We start from the raw sequence: 15,553 nt of genomic DNA, 5'->3' as shown, positions 1-15,553 counted from the left end.
GTATAAAATAATAGAATAATGTCGGACCAATGACGGGCTTCTGTTTTACCAGATCATAATTTTATTAATCTGAAAGAAATGTATTAGCTTTCTCCCCAGTTGTCAACTGTCTCAGTAGTTATCTACTTATTATAATAAATTACCATTCATTAGAAAGTTAACTCTCGATTCTGTCAATGTTAAATTTCAGCGTGGCTGCTTGTTATTTTTTAAGCATCGTTTTTGGTTACTAAAAAAGGGGGAAACGTAAATATTTATCCAGCCAACGGTAAATATTATACAGTGTAAGTAAAAGGGTAGTCGCGGACATCCAATTTATTTTTAACGCGAACCACTACATTTTGTTTACCTAGGACCTCACTAACCTGCTCTGCGCAATGTATGAATAATATCTATATTACTGATATAATAAAGCTAAAGAATTGTTTTTGAATGCGCTAATCTCTAAAACCACCGTTTGTAAAACGATTTCTGTATACGATATCTATGAGGTAGGTTATCCCCTTAACTGCTTTAATTTTTACGGGAACATAGCCACGGGTTGCAGCTACTTTCTATTTATTACTTACTTAATACTTTCTACCTCTGAGAAAAGTATCTATCTCGTACAGTTACGATTATCTAGGTACAAGCTATTAATTGTCAATGAACTTGTAACACACACTAAAACAATATTAGTTTTACCACTGCGTATACATACCCGGCTGTGTCAAATAATATTTAAAGAGAGGTTGTAACTTTTGAACTCAAAGGTCGCAGCGTGTAAACTCTCGCAATTAAAGCCACAACATTCTCCGCATTTCCCACGAAACGCAACGAAATGTTACTCATTTTTGTGTCGAATTCCAACGTGTTCCAATAGTAATTAATTAATTTATTATGCGTTTGTGTGTAGACTCGCACGAGAACGTTTGTTTTGGAGCATTCAGCGGCGTAGTTGACAGTTCGGCGCAGAAAAGATCTGGGGCAACAACTTTACTAAGCCTTATTACAAAAAAAAGCACCTATATTAGTGTGCAATGGAAAAAGTAACTGGTCAACTTAGATCCTAACTAATATTATAAATGCGAAAGTATGTTTGTTACGTCTTCACGCTCTATCGACTCAAACAATCTTCTTGAAATTTTGCGTAAACTAGCTGCTGACTAGACTGCATACAAAGCATTGCAGATATGATACTGGAGTTTGCAATCGCACTCAAATCAGCGAGCAGTTTAGTTTTATTACTTTTTCTTGTTTTCCAGAGTTTTCTGTCATCATATACTACATTGTCTTTATGTATGTGATTCTTTAGACTGCATCTTACATGTCTGCAAGAGACATTTATCTGTCTGTGACCGCGTTTAATTTCGTCTCCATGTGGGGACGTTAATTGAGTTTAAGTACTGTCACGTTCATCTCGTCTTGATTCTAATGTGTGAATGAATGCAGAAATTGCCATACGTAAATTTTGCCAGTGTTTTAGTGCAGTGCTGGATTTGTATTGTGGAATGCATAGCCTAGAAGAAAAAATAATTACATCAATCTCAGTTATTCTTGTAACTTATTGAGATAATGACACAAGCGATGGCAGGTATTCATCAAATTATAGATATTAATTAATAGAAAAACTAGCTGTCCGTTCCCAGCTTTATTCGGGTAAAACCATCATAAATTATTCACCTAAACCTTCCTCAAGAATCACACTATCTATTGGTGAAAACCGTACAAAAATGAACCCTGTAATTTTTGAGTTAATTGCGTCCATATAGACAGACGCGACAGGGGAATTGTTTGAAAGTTGATTACATTATCATTGGTCATTGTCGATACACACACACATGAATCGTGTGAACTTTACATAAAAACAATGTCGTTTTCAATTGGAAAACGTTTTTTGTGACATGAGTATAGATATCTTACTGTGCTATGTTATAAAGACTTAATTGGAATCCGAAATAAAGAACCTAATTTGTATTATCCTTGCCTCCCACGTCGTCGCAGCGAAAGTACCTACACTGTGAAAATTATATCGTTCAATTTAGATAACAAAAATCGATTAGATATTACGTGGTTTGTTTTTCTTTTGTCGCTTAATCTGTATATATTTCTTTGTATGTTATGTAGCTGCCTAACTAGAACAGAAGCATTGTGCATTATGATACAAACGTGCAATGTGTAATTACATCCGAGGCGGGATTTTAGCGCGAAACAAAGCCGAGTGCTATAATAAAGCAGAATATGTGTTGATCAATGCACCCGCGTCAAGACGTTTTTCTCGTTTTTCCATACACTTGCTGTCGACAAATGTAACGTAAAACGTGGAAGAAAAAGTCAAAGAAATTTCTTATTTTCTGACGATATGATAAAATTTTGCATTGCTTTAAACTGTTTCAGAACGATTCTGACTTCAACCATCAAGAGATAATTTCAATTGTGCTATGGCGACCTATAACAATAATATTATAACGAACCAACAACCATATATTATCACCAGCATGTGTGACCCCAGCACCATAAGGTCCAAGATTGGTTGCAGCTTTCAATCGATATAACACGCGATCAGTCATCGATAATACTTTAGAGAAACGGTTCTTTATATCTTCAGCTCACGTACTAAAGATGGATGCTCTTAAACGCGTGCCTCAAATAGTTTGAAGTTCAACCTTTATAGCTCGCCTGTGTTTCATTTACATACATACACATTAGAACTATATTCGTTACAATATGTATAGAAACCCTATTATCTTTAAATTCTTTTGTTTCTAACGAGATGCCTCCTTGCCCTCCCGAAATCACTATACTGATTTATCAGTATAGTGATTTCGGGAGTATCTTTTATTTCACTTTACTGCGAGTAGCCAAAGTATTTCAAAGATCAAAAGAGTCACGGTGATTAGGGACATAATATAAAATGAACTTTATTTTCTCGTATGTAATTATTCCCTGAATAAGTTTATGAAAGGACCAAATGGAATATAGCCAGAAACCATTGACAACAGAGAGGCAACAACATTATCCCCAAAGAGGGTTGACGTCAAGCAGCCGATTCCAAAAAAGCAGCCGGGTCTTCAAAGTTTTGGTTTACTTCTTAAGAGGGGTTAGGGCTTCCAGGAGTTATAGCCATAAATTAAGTTAGAGCCAGCCTGGGTTGACTGGTAAAGAATATCTTTTAGTTTATTAAGTTGGAATAAATAAAGAGACTTCTATGAAAGGAATAAAACGGCGCATGAACCTTGCATTTGTCCATAATATGACGAGATCACTCACCCAGAGAACTTTTGCAACTGTCATTATAAAAATAAAGTTTGTTTTTCTTTGCCACATGTTGACCTGTGCCGTTAGTCAAGAGTCTTCTGCAGACCTTCGCCGTGGCCTTTCTAACTTGATACAAATGCCGGCTTGCGGTTGTTTAGCCAGTAAAAATAAAGCAATGATTAATACAGCGGGTGCCGCAGACCGCGCGTCGCAGGCCGCCTACCGTGACAAATTAAATAGTCAACCTTCACGCAATCTCCTCATGCCGACGAGGCCTCACTCAAATAGATCGGTTGCTATCCCCCCAGCAAATCGCGAGCGATGACCCCGCGATCCCTGCTGAGCTGTATTCTATCAATCAGCAGATTCATTTTGTACCTATTGGCTATGCGTGGATGCAAATAGTGGAATTAGTGGAGCTATTCGTAAGGTAGAAAATTGAAAATGATCACGGCTTTTTCAGTTTAGTTTTCAAACTTTCAGTTTCAGTACGAAGCAGCATTTTCCGTCAATGCTCTTCGCACTAGCTGATAGTCTATGTGTAACATATCGAACAAATAGCGTTAAAATTGTGTTTCACAAGTGTAGAATAGGGCACATCAGGAACATTAGCAGTTAGTTAATCTGTGAGATTACAATTTAATATTTTATTTGAAAGTGGTGAAAATGTAAATCAGGCAGGCAATTGTTACAACATTTTTTAAAGATTTGATTCTACTACTATACAACAGTTGCAATGTGCGTTCATTGTTTAACCACACAATGTTTTCCCTATAGAATGAATTGACATTGTTTGCATGAGAAGTTATTTTTAACATTGTGTAGTAGTGGGCCAAACGTTCGATTGTTGCATGAGTAGCTCGCACCTATTGCGGAGGCCGCGCCATGGGAAACGGGCTTTGTTAAGAACTCGTAGGGTCGCAACGTTAAATCAGTAAATCGATATTATCGATATATTAGATGTATATCGATTACCATACTGAAAACCTCATAGATTTTAGAATTTTTATCTAGGGAATCCCAGATTCGTTTTAGACTCGACTATTAACTATTGAGCAACTGACGTTTAAAGCAATATTTGAAATGCAATGGTGAACCATCCTTATTTTAACTGGCAAGAGACAATATTTTATATGTTTAATAACACCGATCGGAGCTCAATATCACTTTTATAAACCACATAAAGTATATAGGCGAATGCGAATATAAAACGATGTGTTATTTATGATACGGCATAATAAGGAAGGATAAAAATATTTTATCGTTTTGTCTATCTATATGATATCGATAAGCGACTAAAATAAAATGTCTTTGCATGCCTAGTCATTGGAAAAACGTACTGCATTACCTCGATAGGTTTTGCTCATGATTGCTAGTTTCACTACTTGACATTCAAAGACATATTTTTCCATACAAAACGGTAAGAACTCAAAACAGTTTTTATGTAGCAATTGTTTATAATAAGTAATATTTTAACGTTATCTCTGTGAGAACGTAACAAACGACGGTCTGTCCTCGGCAATGTTTTGTATTAACAACAGCAATTTAGCGATAAATTAATTTACCTAACACTAACAATAGAGGTGTTATTTTCGGTACATTTGTGATTAAACAACGTCGAGTCTAGGACAATAGGAGCTCAGTCCCGAGAGATTGCCTACCCTAGCTCATGATTTACATTCACAATGAATATTACTGCAACAATACCGCTGCAACGACCCGATTATATTATTTACCGCTCGACTATCCCAATTTATCAAGTGTGTTGTAATAATATCCTTTCCTCTTTTCAGAACATGTGACTTATACTACGCGATGGAAGAGGACAATACTTGTGTGAATGCGGTTCGTGATACAATCCAATCAGAAAATCTAAATGGAGATGCTCCAGAAATAGCGCCAAAACCTGATGTTGTGCAAACAGCTGTAGTGCCAAACGGAGTAGATAATGATGAGAGTACAAACAAAGATGAAAGCGGGGTCGTGCTTGACGGCGATGAAGGGAAAGGAACAGTTATAAGTTTAAAAGAGTCGTTGATCGAACAAGAAGTGTGTGAAGTAAACGATGATGCCAGGTCGCTGGGAGATCTGGATAGTTTACCGGCAGGAGACGAGCTGGTGCTGGGAGCGGCGGGCAGCGACAGCGGGGTAGAAGGCTGTGGCCGCGCGCTCAGCAGCGGCGGAGGCTCCAGGTCCTGCGCTTCCAGTGTGGTCTCCTGTGGATCCGGCTGCGGTTCCGAGAGCTCCTCTCTGGCTGGCGCCCCGCCGAGACCGCGACGAAGAGTCAACGTAACTGTCACTGAACCTAAACGTAGCTCTCCATTAGGCACGTCTACTCCTCGCCCAGTTACCGCTCCTCGCGGACCCAATCTAGCCACACGAGAACGAGCTAGAAGCAGAGAGAAGCCCACTCCGCCTGAAAAGCCAAGGCCGCTTACTCCAAAGCCACGTGTCCGTCCGACTACCGACCTGCCTAATCTCGTTCGTGAGAGTCCTGCGTTACGCGCGAAACCCACAAAGACTTCGACGGCTCGATGTCGTACTCCTAATTCCCCGAGTGAAGAAAAGAGGTGGCCGGCGAACGGTCCTCGGTTGCCGACGCCAGTGGACGCTACTGCGGCGCGAATCACCGTTGACAAGTACGGGACATTGCCGCGGAGGAGGCGGGAGGCCGATAGCGAGGGCTCCCCTAAGCATGACAGCACTCCACCCTCGTCGCGAAGGCCTACGGTCGTGAGGTCGTCCTCCTCGCGGTCCACCACCAAGACTCGCGTCAGGATCTATGCAGAAAAGACCTCTCAGACGGTTTTACTTGGAACTGATGTAGAATCTGCCTTAGCTGGAATCATCCCCAATATTGAAAGGTGAGAAAGTTGATTGTATTTTACTGTAGTTATGTATTTGTTGCGACCCCCTATGAAACAGTCCTTGATAATTATATGTTTATATATTGCGAAAATACTGACATATGTTATTTTTCTGTTTGTTTTGGAAAGTCCATATCTTCGTGAGCATGAGCATTCTCTTTTATCTTCTTTAAGGATTAATGGATTTACTTATTTACCTCACACGCAACGCAACCATGAACGGTAGACGTCAAGTATTTAAAAGTGCAATAACTTGCTATAAGCGTACGTAGTGTAGGAGAGTGTAATAATCTTCACTACACAAGAAATGGTCAGAAATACTTTAACTTAAAATGTTCATGTTTTAACACTTATCTATCTAAATCTGTTACTTTTAATTTAACTTCTCGGTTCACCTCAACAAATGTATCGTCCTCGCAGTCGTATCACAGAAGTGAGCCGCTGCCACCGCGGCGTTCAGGCCAGCGGACGGGACGCGGAGACCGCGCGGCTGACGGCGGCGCTGGCGGCGGCCGAGGCGGGCGCGGGCGAGGAGCGCGAGCGCAGACAGCACGCGGAGGCGCAGCTGGCGGCGGAGCGCGCGGCCAGGCTGGCGGCCATCGCGCAGCTCGAGACCAACGAGCAGAGGCTGCTAGAGCTGGCCGGCACTGGTCAGTACCATAAAAAATAAAACTTTTTGTTCCTTTTTTCCAGTGGATTGCAGATTAGTTTATAATTTTCATTACATGTTCATCGTCACGAAGAAACACAACAACACCGCGCGGCGTTTACCTTATAGCGAACAAACAGGTGAGGTGGCAGCGGGTCTGTGACATATGAGTCACTTTGTCGACTACCTCTAAGGCAAATAATATAGTTTTTGTTATTTTGCTTTCACTGTTATACTGAAACGAATGAAATAGTAGTATGAAATAGTACCTAAATGTATTTTATTACATAAAGTTAACTCTCCGTCATGTATTTTAGGAGTGGAACCAGGTGCGGAAGGTTGTCTGAAGGCGCTGGACGAGCAGCTGCGCGCGGCGCGGTCACTGGCGGCCACTCAGCGCGGGGAGATAGACCTGCTGCGGGTGAGCTGCGACAGACTGCATGCTGTGAGTTTTCTCTCCCTCTAATATATGAATCTTATTTTCGGAAAGTAATTCCTTTTGTGATAAAAAAAAGTATCATTGGCATTTTGGAAGGGAGACCCAAGAGACAGGTCCCACTGGCTTAAACATCTTCAGTTAACTATAATGACTGAGCGAGTCAAGTGAAAATTAAACTTCGAAAAACACAAAGTTTTGTAATATGGTTACCATCAAAATATAATGGCAAAAAATACCAACAATGATATTTGAACGTATCTGTCTTATTCCCAGGAGGCGAGTAGCGCTCGCGAATCTGCGCGTATCCTGGAAGCGAGGCTGCACGAAGCGGAGCGCGAAGCGGCTGAGATGCAAGACTTCCTGGCGGCCGAGACTGGCGCCTTGAACGACTCCCTGAGAGAAGCCGAGGCTGAGCTGGCCAGGGTCAACGCTGACTTGGATAGGAGGTAACGAATTACATTATATGTTCTGTGTCACAGTATACCGAAAGTGGAGCGGCAATGGGCAGAATTAAAAGATTGCTTGACTGCCGTCTTGAATACCGCTTGAAGAGCGACTATAATTTTTGTTTTAGCTGGTTGACGACGTGTCCATTATGTAGCATTCAGCTGAAAAATATACCAATATCAAAAATACATATCTTATACAAACAAATAAAATTGAAGTCTCTGTTTGTAATTTAAAAATAACTAATTTTTTTATATATATTCGAATGTTTCTTTTCATTATTATTGCTACGAAAATCAGTCTGATATGAAGTAAAACGTGTGACAGACGCGCGGAATGCCGCCAACTAGTGCGCATGTGCGAACAGAGACGGCAAGAGGCGCTGTCGGCCGCCGCGCGCGCCCGCTCCGCCGGCGGCGCCGCGCCCGCGCTCGACGCCCTAGCTAAGCGACTGCGCGCGCTCACTGCCGCCGTGCGCCTCGCCTACCAGCTGCCCAGGGACGCGCTGCAGCCCACCGTGTACCACAACGATGTCTTCAGGTAACATTACTCTACATGTCAAACCATACGATAAAAAAAAATAAAGAAAATCCTTATATCGTTTTCTATGTTGTTTATAAATTAAATATAACAATTAATTTTGTTCCCAATTTTACACGATAATTCGTCTATGAAACGAAAACACGCAAACTCATCGTTACAGGGCAGTCTAGATGCCAACTAAGGTATCAAGGCCGGCTGACACCGTCGAATTAAGTAATGTATTTTGTTGTTTATTTATTTTATTGAGTACACAACACAGCTGTTAGGTAAACATTTCCCAAAGGAGATTCTATATGCCGACAGACACGCTTCCTTATCAAATCAAAGTTTACATTAATGTATTGTCCCCCGCAGCCGCAGCGACAGCGGCGAAGCCCTGTCCCCGGAGGAGGAGCCCCGCGGCGGGCTGCTGGGCGCCGTGTCGCGCGCTCTCCGCGCCGCGCCGCCGCTGACGCCGGCGCCGGCGCCGGCCCCGGCTCCGGCTCCGGCTCCGGCGCCGGCGCCCGACGACGACCGCTCCAGGGTGTCGGACGACAACGACAACTCTGCGGACCTGCTCGACTCGGAGACCGAGCCCTGTCTCGTCACTGATCCTGGTCAGTGACACATTTGTTTCTTTTTTAAAATTACTATTTTTGGTTTCCTTTTTTTTCTTTCACATCAAAAATACAAGGTTAATTCAGATTATTCCGTCAAGTAATATTAATATTTTTAGTTTACGTTTTTCAATTTCTAATTCCACTACGATATTTCTTTTGAGAAAGGTTCTTTATAATAAATTAGCGGCTGCACGTACGTTGTCAGCTCTCGTTTTGTCAATGTCAAAGTATGTCCACAGAGTGCTTAAAATCCACTGTCAATGAACGTCATACGGCCGTTACGCGCGGGAATGATCCAAGTCCCGTGCTCAGATTCCGCAATTTTCTTTTATTTTCCTAAAGATTGCGGCCATTATTTTGCCTACACGCTCAATCCATGATACTGACACTCTCAATCCATGATACTGACACGCTCAATCCATGATACTGAACAACTTTTCGTATGGGAGAGACGTGAATTCACGAAAATAAATAGCTGTTCCATACATTTTTATTTGCAATTTCGTGGTTGCTCCATACGAAAAGTCATTCGATAAACGTATGTAGACGTATGTAGACAAACAAATGCCAATGTATATAAAGAGTACTGTATACAATTGCACAGAGTACGCGGAGGAGTGGTGGTCGGGGGCGGAGGGCGCGGGCGCGTGGAGCGCGGACGAGCTCTCGCCCGAGCGCGAGGACTGCGACGACAGGGGTAGGCCCACTTTCATTTATTACGTCATCCATACTTCCATACTATACTAATATTATCTATACCAATATAATAAAATGCGAAAGTCTGTATATTCCGCTTCCACGGCTGAACCGCCTGAGAGTTTTTTTGATGAAATTTGGTTTGCATATAGTTAAATTTCATCATATTTCTCATGGGGTGAAATTTTGTATAAAAATCCGCCTTTAAGGTCAATTTTAAGACGACTTTTGATAACAGTTTCTGCGAAATCCAATCTTAACCAAAATTTCCTTAACCTATTGAAATCTGACAGAACCGGAATCAGCGTCGGCATCCGAACGCGACTCATTGCGACTCCTCTCCGCGGCCATCGCACAGCGCCAGCGGTCCGAAGCCGAGGACGCCGAGCGAGGGTCGCTGCTGGAGCGAGTGCTGGCGCTCGACAACCGGCTGTCGGAGCTGCTGCGGGCGCTGAGGCTGGCTGCCGGCGCTGCCGCCGCCAAGGGGGACGAGGGCGGGGGCAAGCTGGCCGCCGCACTAAGGTAACTAGGATCTATATCCATATTACTACACTATTGCCACAGAAAAATAAGAATGAACCAATACAACCATGTACAATTGTAGACACATCGACCGTCACTTATAATCACAAAGGAACACGACCGCACCGCGCGACGCCAGGGTTAAGACTGCTCATATATTCGTTTTTAAGCCTACACACAGGTGGAGTGGTGGTGATATTTATGGGTCACTTTACCGTCGAGTACTATTTAGTACTACAAGCTGTTTTACCGACAATACTGCCAATGTCTCATGTTATTGTTTTTTTCCTCAGGGATAAGATCGACGTGACGGAGAAGAACGTGGCTGAGGTGGTGGTCCGCAAGCTGGCGGAGCTCGACGCCAGTAAGAACATGGTCGAGCAATACCGCCACTCCATTGAAGTAAGTAATACCGAAATTATTTACTTTGTGTCCCAAAGATATATGTGTGTATTAAAAGAGCATTAGCAGTCTTAGGCCGAAATCAGCCATTTGAGGGCGCACCAATTAAGACGAGGTCGAGAAGATTAATTTGCCAGTCACCATAGCCGAAAACTGGCAATAAATATTACTAGTAGTAATAAATTATACACAAAAATCTTCCTCAAGATTAGCACTATTTTAAAAAAAATTCGCATCAAAATCCGTTGCGTAGTTTTAAAGATCTAAGCAGCGGAAAGCTACTTTGTTTTATATTATATAGTGATTCGGCTCATGAGATCAAATATATTTTTTCACTGGCCTTTTTCATATGAGAGGGCAAACTATTTGTAGTTTTTTCATGGACACGACAACAATTCAAACAATTCGTCAATAAAGATCCACTTCAGTAAACACTTGAGAAACGTATTTTTGTTCATAACTCAGTTATGCTACTACTACTTATATTAATGCTTATTTCCGTAATTTATTGTATCTTATCTTTATATGTCTACCCAATTTTTATTATTTTCGATCGATGTCGAACACAGAATTAAACACATGAAAAGCTTATTTTTAACAATTTTAGTTTAGCTTAATTTTTCAATACATTTACATAACCAAAAGGCGAATTGATATAGAGTATTGTTTATTTGTATTGACAGCTAGAATGAGATTTTTAACATAATACATTTAAATGGAAATCAACCAAACTTTCATGTTCATGTCATGTTCTAAGATTTCAATAACAGGCAAGTACGCTATATCAATTTTAACATATAACTTTTTGTATTTATTTATATACTTTCCTTAACTATATGCGAACTTATTCCACTTTTCAGTGTAACAGTTTTGTTAGTGCCGTTAACTGTTTAATGTGAAACAGGTGTTTACCCCATTCAGGGCCTGCTTGGCGATCTCGAGTCAAGAATAAATCGCCAAGGTCAATAGTTCGTACGTCTGCATTAGCATTACTCATAAAGCTTTTAGTGCACCAGCGGTTTGTGCTCTCTCCTACACAGATACGTCACGCCTTTATCTCTCACGGGGTAGACAAAGCCGAGGCTTGCAAAACTCGAAAGTCGTGTTTATCTGTATGGTGAATTGGGAAAGTGACAGGTTGCTAGCCCATCTGCTATGAAAGGAATCCCTAGTTTTTTTCCCTTGGTTATACATTTTAAATTTCATGTATATACATTTTTAAATACACATAGGATTTATTGAGAAATTTTGTGATGTTTATTTGTTTCCACTCCCGAGCTAATGAAACGGGCTGTCTTCTTTTTCAACGATCAATTGTTAAAATAAACTTCAAACATTCCTTTTCATTCTCCTAACGCCCATTTGTAATTAAAATTAGTATTTAGGTATATTTACTACAATTAGATTTAAAATCAAAGTTAGCCTGATTTAACGAAAAACTTAATCAATGAATAACGGTACATTTTTGTTGCTAAGTCGTAAATTGTAATATGTTTTAACTATCTATTTATGTTATTAGAAGGAGAGAGCAGTGGCCGCACACTTTTAGCTTCGAAGCTTGGACGCCCAGCTCTGGCGTGACGCACTTTGTAAATAATCACTGACAATTCTGTACCACCTGTAAATACTACAAATTGAGGATATTTATTTAAGACTATAGTAACAATAACATCTCACACTGTTAAAACGTTAAATGTGCCACAGGAGTTCGAAATGTTGTTATGACATTTGCTGTCTTTTTACTGTTTGGTAAAAAAAGCCCAAAAATTTTACATAACGTTTTAGAAAATTTGCTCTGTCAACAATCTCGTTAAAAAATTAAGGTGCTTTAAAATATTTGCAATATTATTTCTTGAAACTTGTACCATTTGTATTTTAATTTGATGTGACACTACATAAATAAATAATACTCTGGTATACAAAATTATATCTGGAACAAGTTTCAGATTTGCTGTATAGTGGCATTTGTTTTTTTATAAATAAAAAAATTTTGTTTTATAAATAAAAGTATTTTGTTCATTGATTTACAGAATCTCAAAAAGCAGCTAGCACAATCAGGTGAAGATGATGATTTGGAGTTTATTGAAGAGGTACGTTTTTCGTAAGGAAAACAATTGTTTCTTACATTTCGTTTCGCGTTTTATTCATTTTACTTACTACGCCGGTCTTATATACAGGGTGATTTCTTATATATTGGCATTATTTTATCTACATGCTCAGTTGATAGTACTGAACAACTTTTCGTAAAAAAATCAGCTGATCCATACATTTTCCACAACTTAGGTATTTAATTTTGTATAGCAGCAAATTTTTTTTTTGAGATTTCGGAAGTACTCCCATAGTAAAAGTTTTTGAGAATCATGGACGGAGCATATAGACAAAATATTGCCGATGTAAACAAGGTAATAATCTTCAGAAACTAAAGATACACAAAAGTATATTTATAATTACAATAGGTATAGTTTTTTGTAAATGTAGTGGTGTATTACCAAGAGTACAGTAGTATAAGTAGTTCCCTGTTGTAGGAGTTGAAGTGCTGCAGCGAGAGCGAGCGCCGGCAGCAGTACGAGGCGCTGGACGCGGCGGCCGCGGCGCTGGAGCCGGCGCGACGCTGGCCTCGCCTCGCCGCGCTGCGGCTGCGTCTCGAGCGCCTCGCCTTCGCGCTCGCCTCGCCTCCGCCTCGCCACGCCGCCGATAGCGTCGCCCACACGCTGCTCAACACCACCGCGTAATCTTAGGGTAGTTGCCGTCGAGACAAATCTAATACTTTTGTCCATGTGTCAAAAACAAATATATCGCTTGGGCAAAGCGACGCCACAAATCTTGAAGTCAAAAAGCGTTTCAATCGTATTTTAATGAGAATTAAATAATACTAAATCATACTATAGATCAATTAAAGTGACTTTTGATGGTCGTGTTAAATTATTGAAATTTATAAATTTTATTTTATGCCCAGACAACTATCTTATTATAGAAATGATTTATAACCCAACGCGTCAGTTCTTAATGCGAATACCAATACAAGGAAAGACCAGTAAAGTTCGTCTTTGAATATTTTTGTTAATTTCAAGGAGTATTACCAAGCAAGCGAAGTTATAGTAAACGGCTCTATCTCCGATTGCTGGCCATAATAATATGTGCAAGTGACAAGCATAAGTAGACCATCAGAGTCGTAATTGACTGCCTGCGAAACCCCGGCGATGTTAGTCTTCAACTGCTTGCAACAGTTTCAATAATACTATAAGATCTATGATATAATGTACCAGAATCAATTTATAAAAACTTTGTCCATTCAAGAAATGGCAATAATACGAATTGAAAGTAAATTTATCTACGAATAATTTTAAGGATAATGTGAGACTAACCGAATTAAAAGATAAAGAATGCTTTTACAGAAATGCCAGAGATTCTGAATTAAATATTTGTCATCGTGTGTTTGCAATAACACAGATATATACATTATACAGTCAATACAGAATTATTATATACAATAAGTAATTTATGAAGATGCTCTTCGAATTTGTATATGCAATTAATTCATACTACATACAGACATAGGTACAGGTTGATTTTTAACACTGCATCAATTTAATAATCCTATATAAATGTTGATTCTTATGTTCTCCCTTATAAATTGGCTGGTCCGGACTTAGTATCAGAAATTGAAGTCAATGTGAATTTCTTTTGGAAGTTGTTGTATTTCATGTACTGTAAATATTGTAAAAAATGATGCAGTGTTCAAAAAATCCCACTTTATTGTTTTAGATATATGCATGTAGTCGTACTAATTAATGCCTTGCCTTTTAAATGAGTAGATGAATGTCCGTCCGCGCACTCCATGACGACTTGCCTGTGGTAGATAAAATAAAGCCTTCGTAACGTTGACAATTATTGGAATGAGTGCAGGTAAATTTACATAGATTCTTAATAATACTAAATCTAGAAATAATAAAAATCTAATAAAAGCTTTGTTGTGATATTTAAGATCAACAAAATGGCGTTCGATGATCATGCATGTCGTAATTAAAATAGTAAATACAGGTCACATTACAGGTGGCTAGCTTAGTAAATAGATTGTGGAGCTAGAATGTTCTTATGTTTAATTTTATTTAAGTGATCTCAACACGAGTGGAATGTATAAAGTTGTTATTCAGCCGATCAGTGCTTAATTGCTCCGTGCGCATTTGTAAACGATCGATGGTATACAGCTGTGTGTGACAGTTTCGAATACACCAATGTGTAATTCACGCCCGCTTGCGTGTTTTACCCATTGAAATCGAATCAAATTTGCGCTGAGCCTACACGTGTATTATTTCCCAGAAAACTAATCATGCGCTTGCTTTGTCTTCGTAAATTAGGAATAAGGTTTAACTAATTTCATTCCTAAATGCATTTAAAAATCTTCTGTTTCGTATTACTAAGACTGTTCTTTATGATTATTTTCAAAATTCATACGAAACTATGAAAATAAAGTATTTTAAGTGCCATTAGAATTTTAAGTCGCATACATGACCCCAGTGCGGGGTTGGAACTGTTTAATACTTCACAGTATTCCAATCTTAAATCACAAAATAATGAATTACAGGAATGTAAATAAGATGGATGATCTACTCTTGTCAAATTGTTGAAGCTCTAGTCATATCTGATTTATTGGAATGTGTGAATTATAAATCCGATGTAGACTTTATTTACGAATTTCTTTTAATATATTCCAAGCTCTCGCTCGCTTTTTTAATGGGCGGCTATTATCGATCAAATTGCTAATATTAGAAAATATTGCAAATTAAGGCAAAATCTAACAAAATGAGACTGATATTGTATTTACGTTGAGATGTTATGATGCTTGTAGTTAAATTGAATGAGTAACTTGGGATTTTAAACGCAAATTCATATCAATAATTTAATATCTATAAATGCTTAGTTGACATATATTTGGGAATAAATTTCGTTGCAGTAATTTGACACTGTGTAAAATATTTGAAATCTACGTCCAACCCTAACGTCGCTTGCTTCCGGTGCTAAATATAAACAGTGTTAAACAGTGAAACTCAACATTTGTAATAATTATATTTGAATCAAATCATGTGATTGTAAATAGTTATAATGTAAATAAATATATTGAGAGTAAATATGAACGCATTGTTTTCTTTCA

The 15,553-nt window shown here is 39.4% G+C and overlaps 1 protein-coding gene across 8 annotated transcripts in view; it reads left to right on the top strand.

Moving 5' to 3' along the window:
• The window catches only part of corn (cornetto), a 44,274-nt gene extending 28,738 nt beyond the window's left edge, over positions 1-15,536 (top strand). For 3 of the 8 annotated variants that reach the window (XM_053769678.2, XM_053769680.2, XM_053769679.2), the window contains 11 exons: positions 5,031-6,101; positions 6,525-6,754; positions 7,071-7,198; positions 7,466-7,638; positions 7,967-8,179; positions 8,537-8,778; positions 9,386-9,478; positions 9,771-9,999; positions 10,293-10,401; positions 12,432-12,491; positions 12,927-15,536. In XM_053769678.2, the coding sequence (XP_053625653.1) occupies positions 5,053-6,101; positions 6,525-6,754; positions 7,071-7,198; positions 7,466-7,638; positions 7,967-8,179; positions 8,537-8,778; positions 9,386-9,478; positions 9,771-9,999; positions 10,293-10,401; positions 12,432-12,491; positions 12,927-13,133 (2,733 nt within the window). In that variant the 5' untranslated portion in view covers positions 5,031-5,052 and the 3' untranslated portion in view covers positions 13,134-15,536. Of the gene's footprint in view, positions 1-4,523; positions 4,658-5,030; positions 6,102-6,524; positions 6,755-7,070; positions 7,199-7,465; positions 7,639-7,966; positions 8,180-8,536; positions 8,779-9,385; positions 9,479-9,770; positions 10,000-10,292; positions 10,402-11,305; positions 11,369-12,431; positions 12,492-12,926 lie in introns of those variants that run through there. The other 5 variants (XR_008406319.2, XM_053769682.2, XM_053769683.2 and 2 more) reach the window with 5 other exon arrangements.
• Positions 15,537-15,553: the final 17 nt, after the last annotated feature.

The sequence above is a fragment of the Plodia interpunctella genome, chromosome 3 (genome assembly GCF_027563975.2).
Source record: "Plodia interpunctella isolate USDA-ARS_2022_Savannah chromosome 3, ilPloInte3.2, whole genome shotgun sequence".
Lineage (NCBI taxonomy): Eukaryota > Metazoa > Arthropoda > Insecta > Lepidoptera > Pyralidae > Plodia > Plodia interpunctella.
This window is presented reverse-complemented; position numbering and strand designations above follow the sequence as displayed.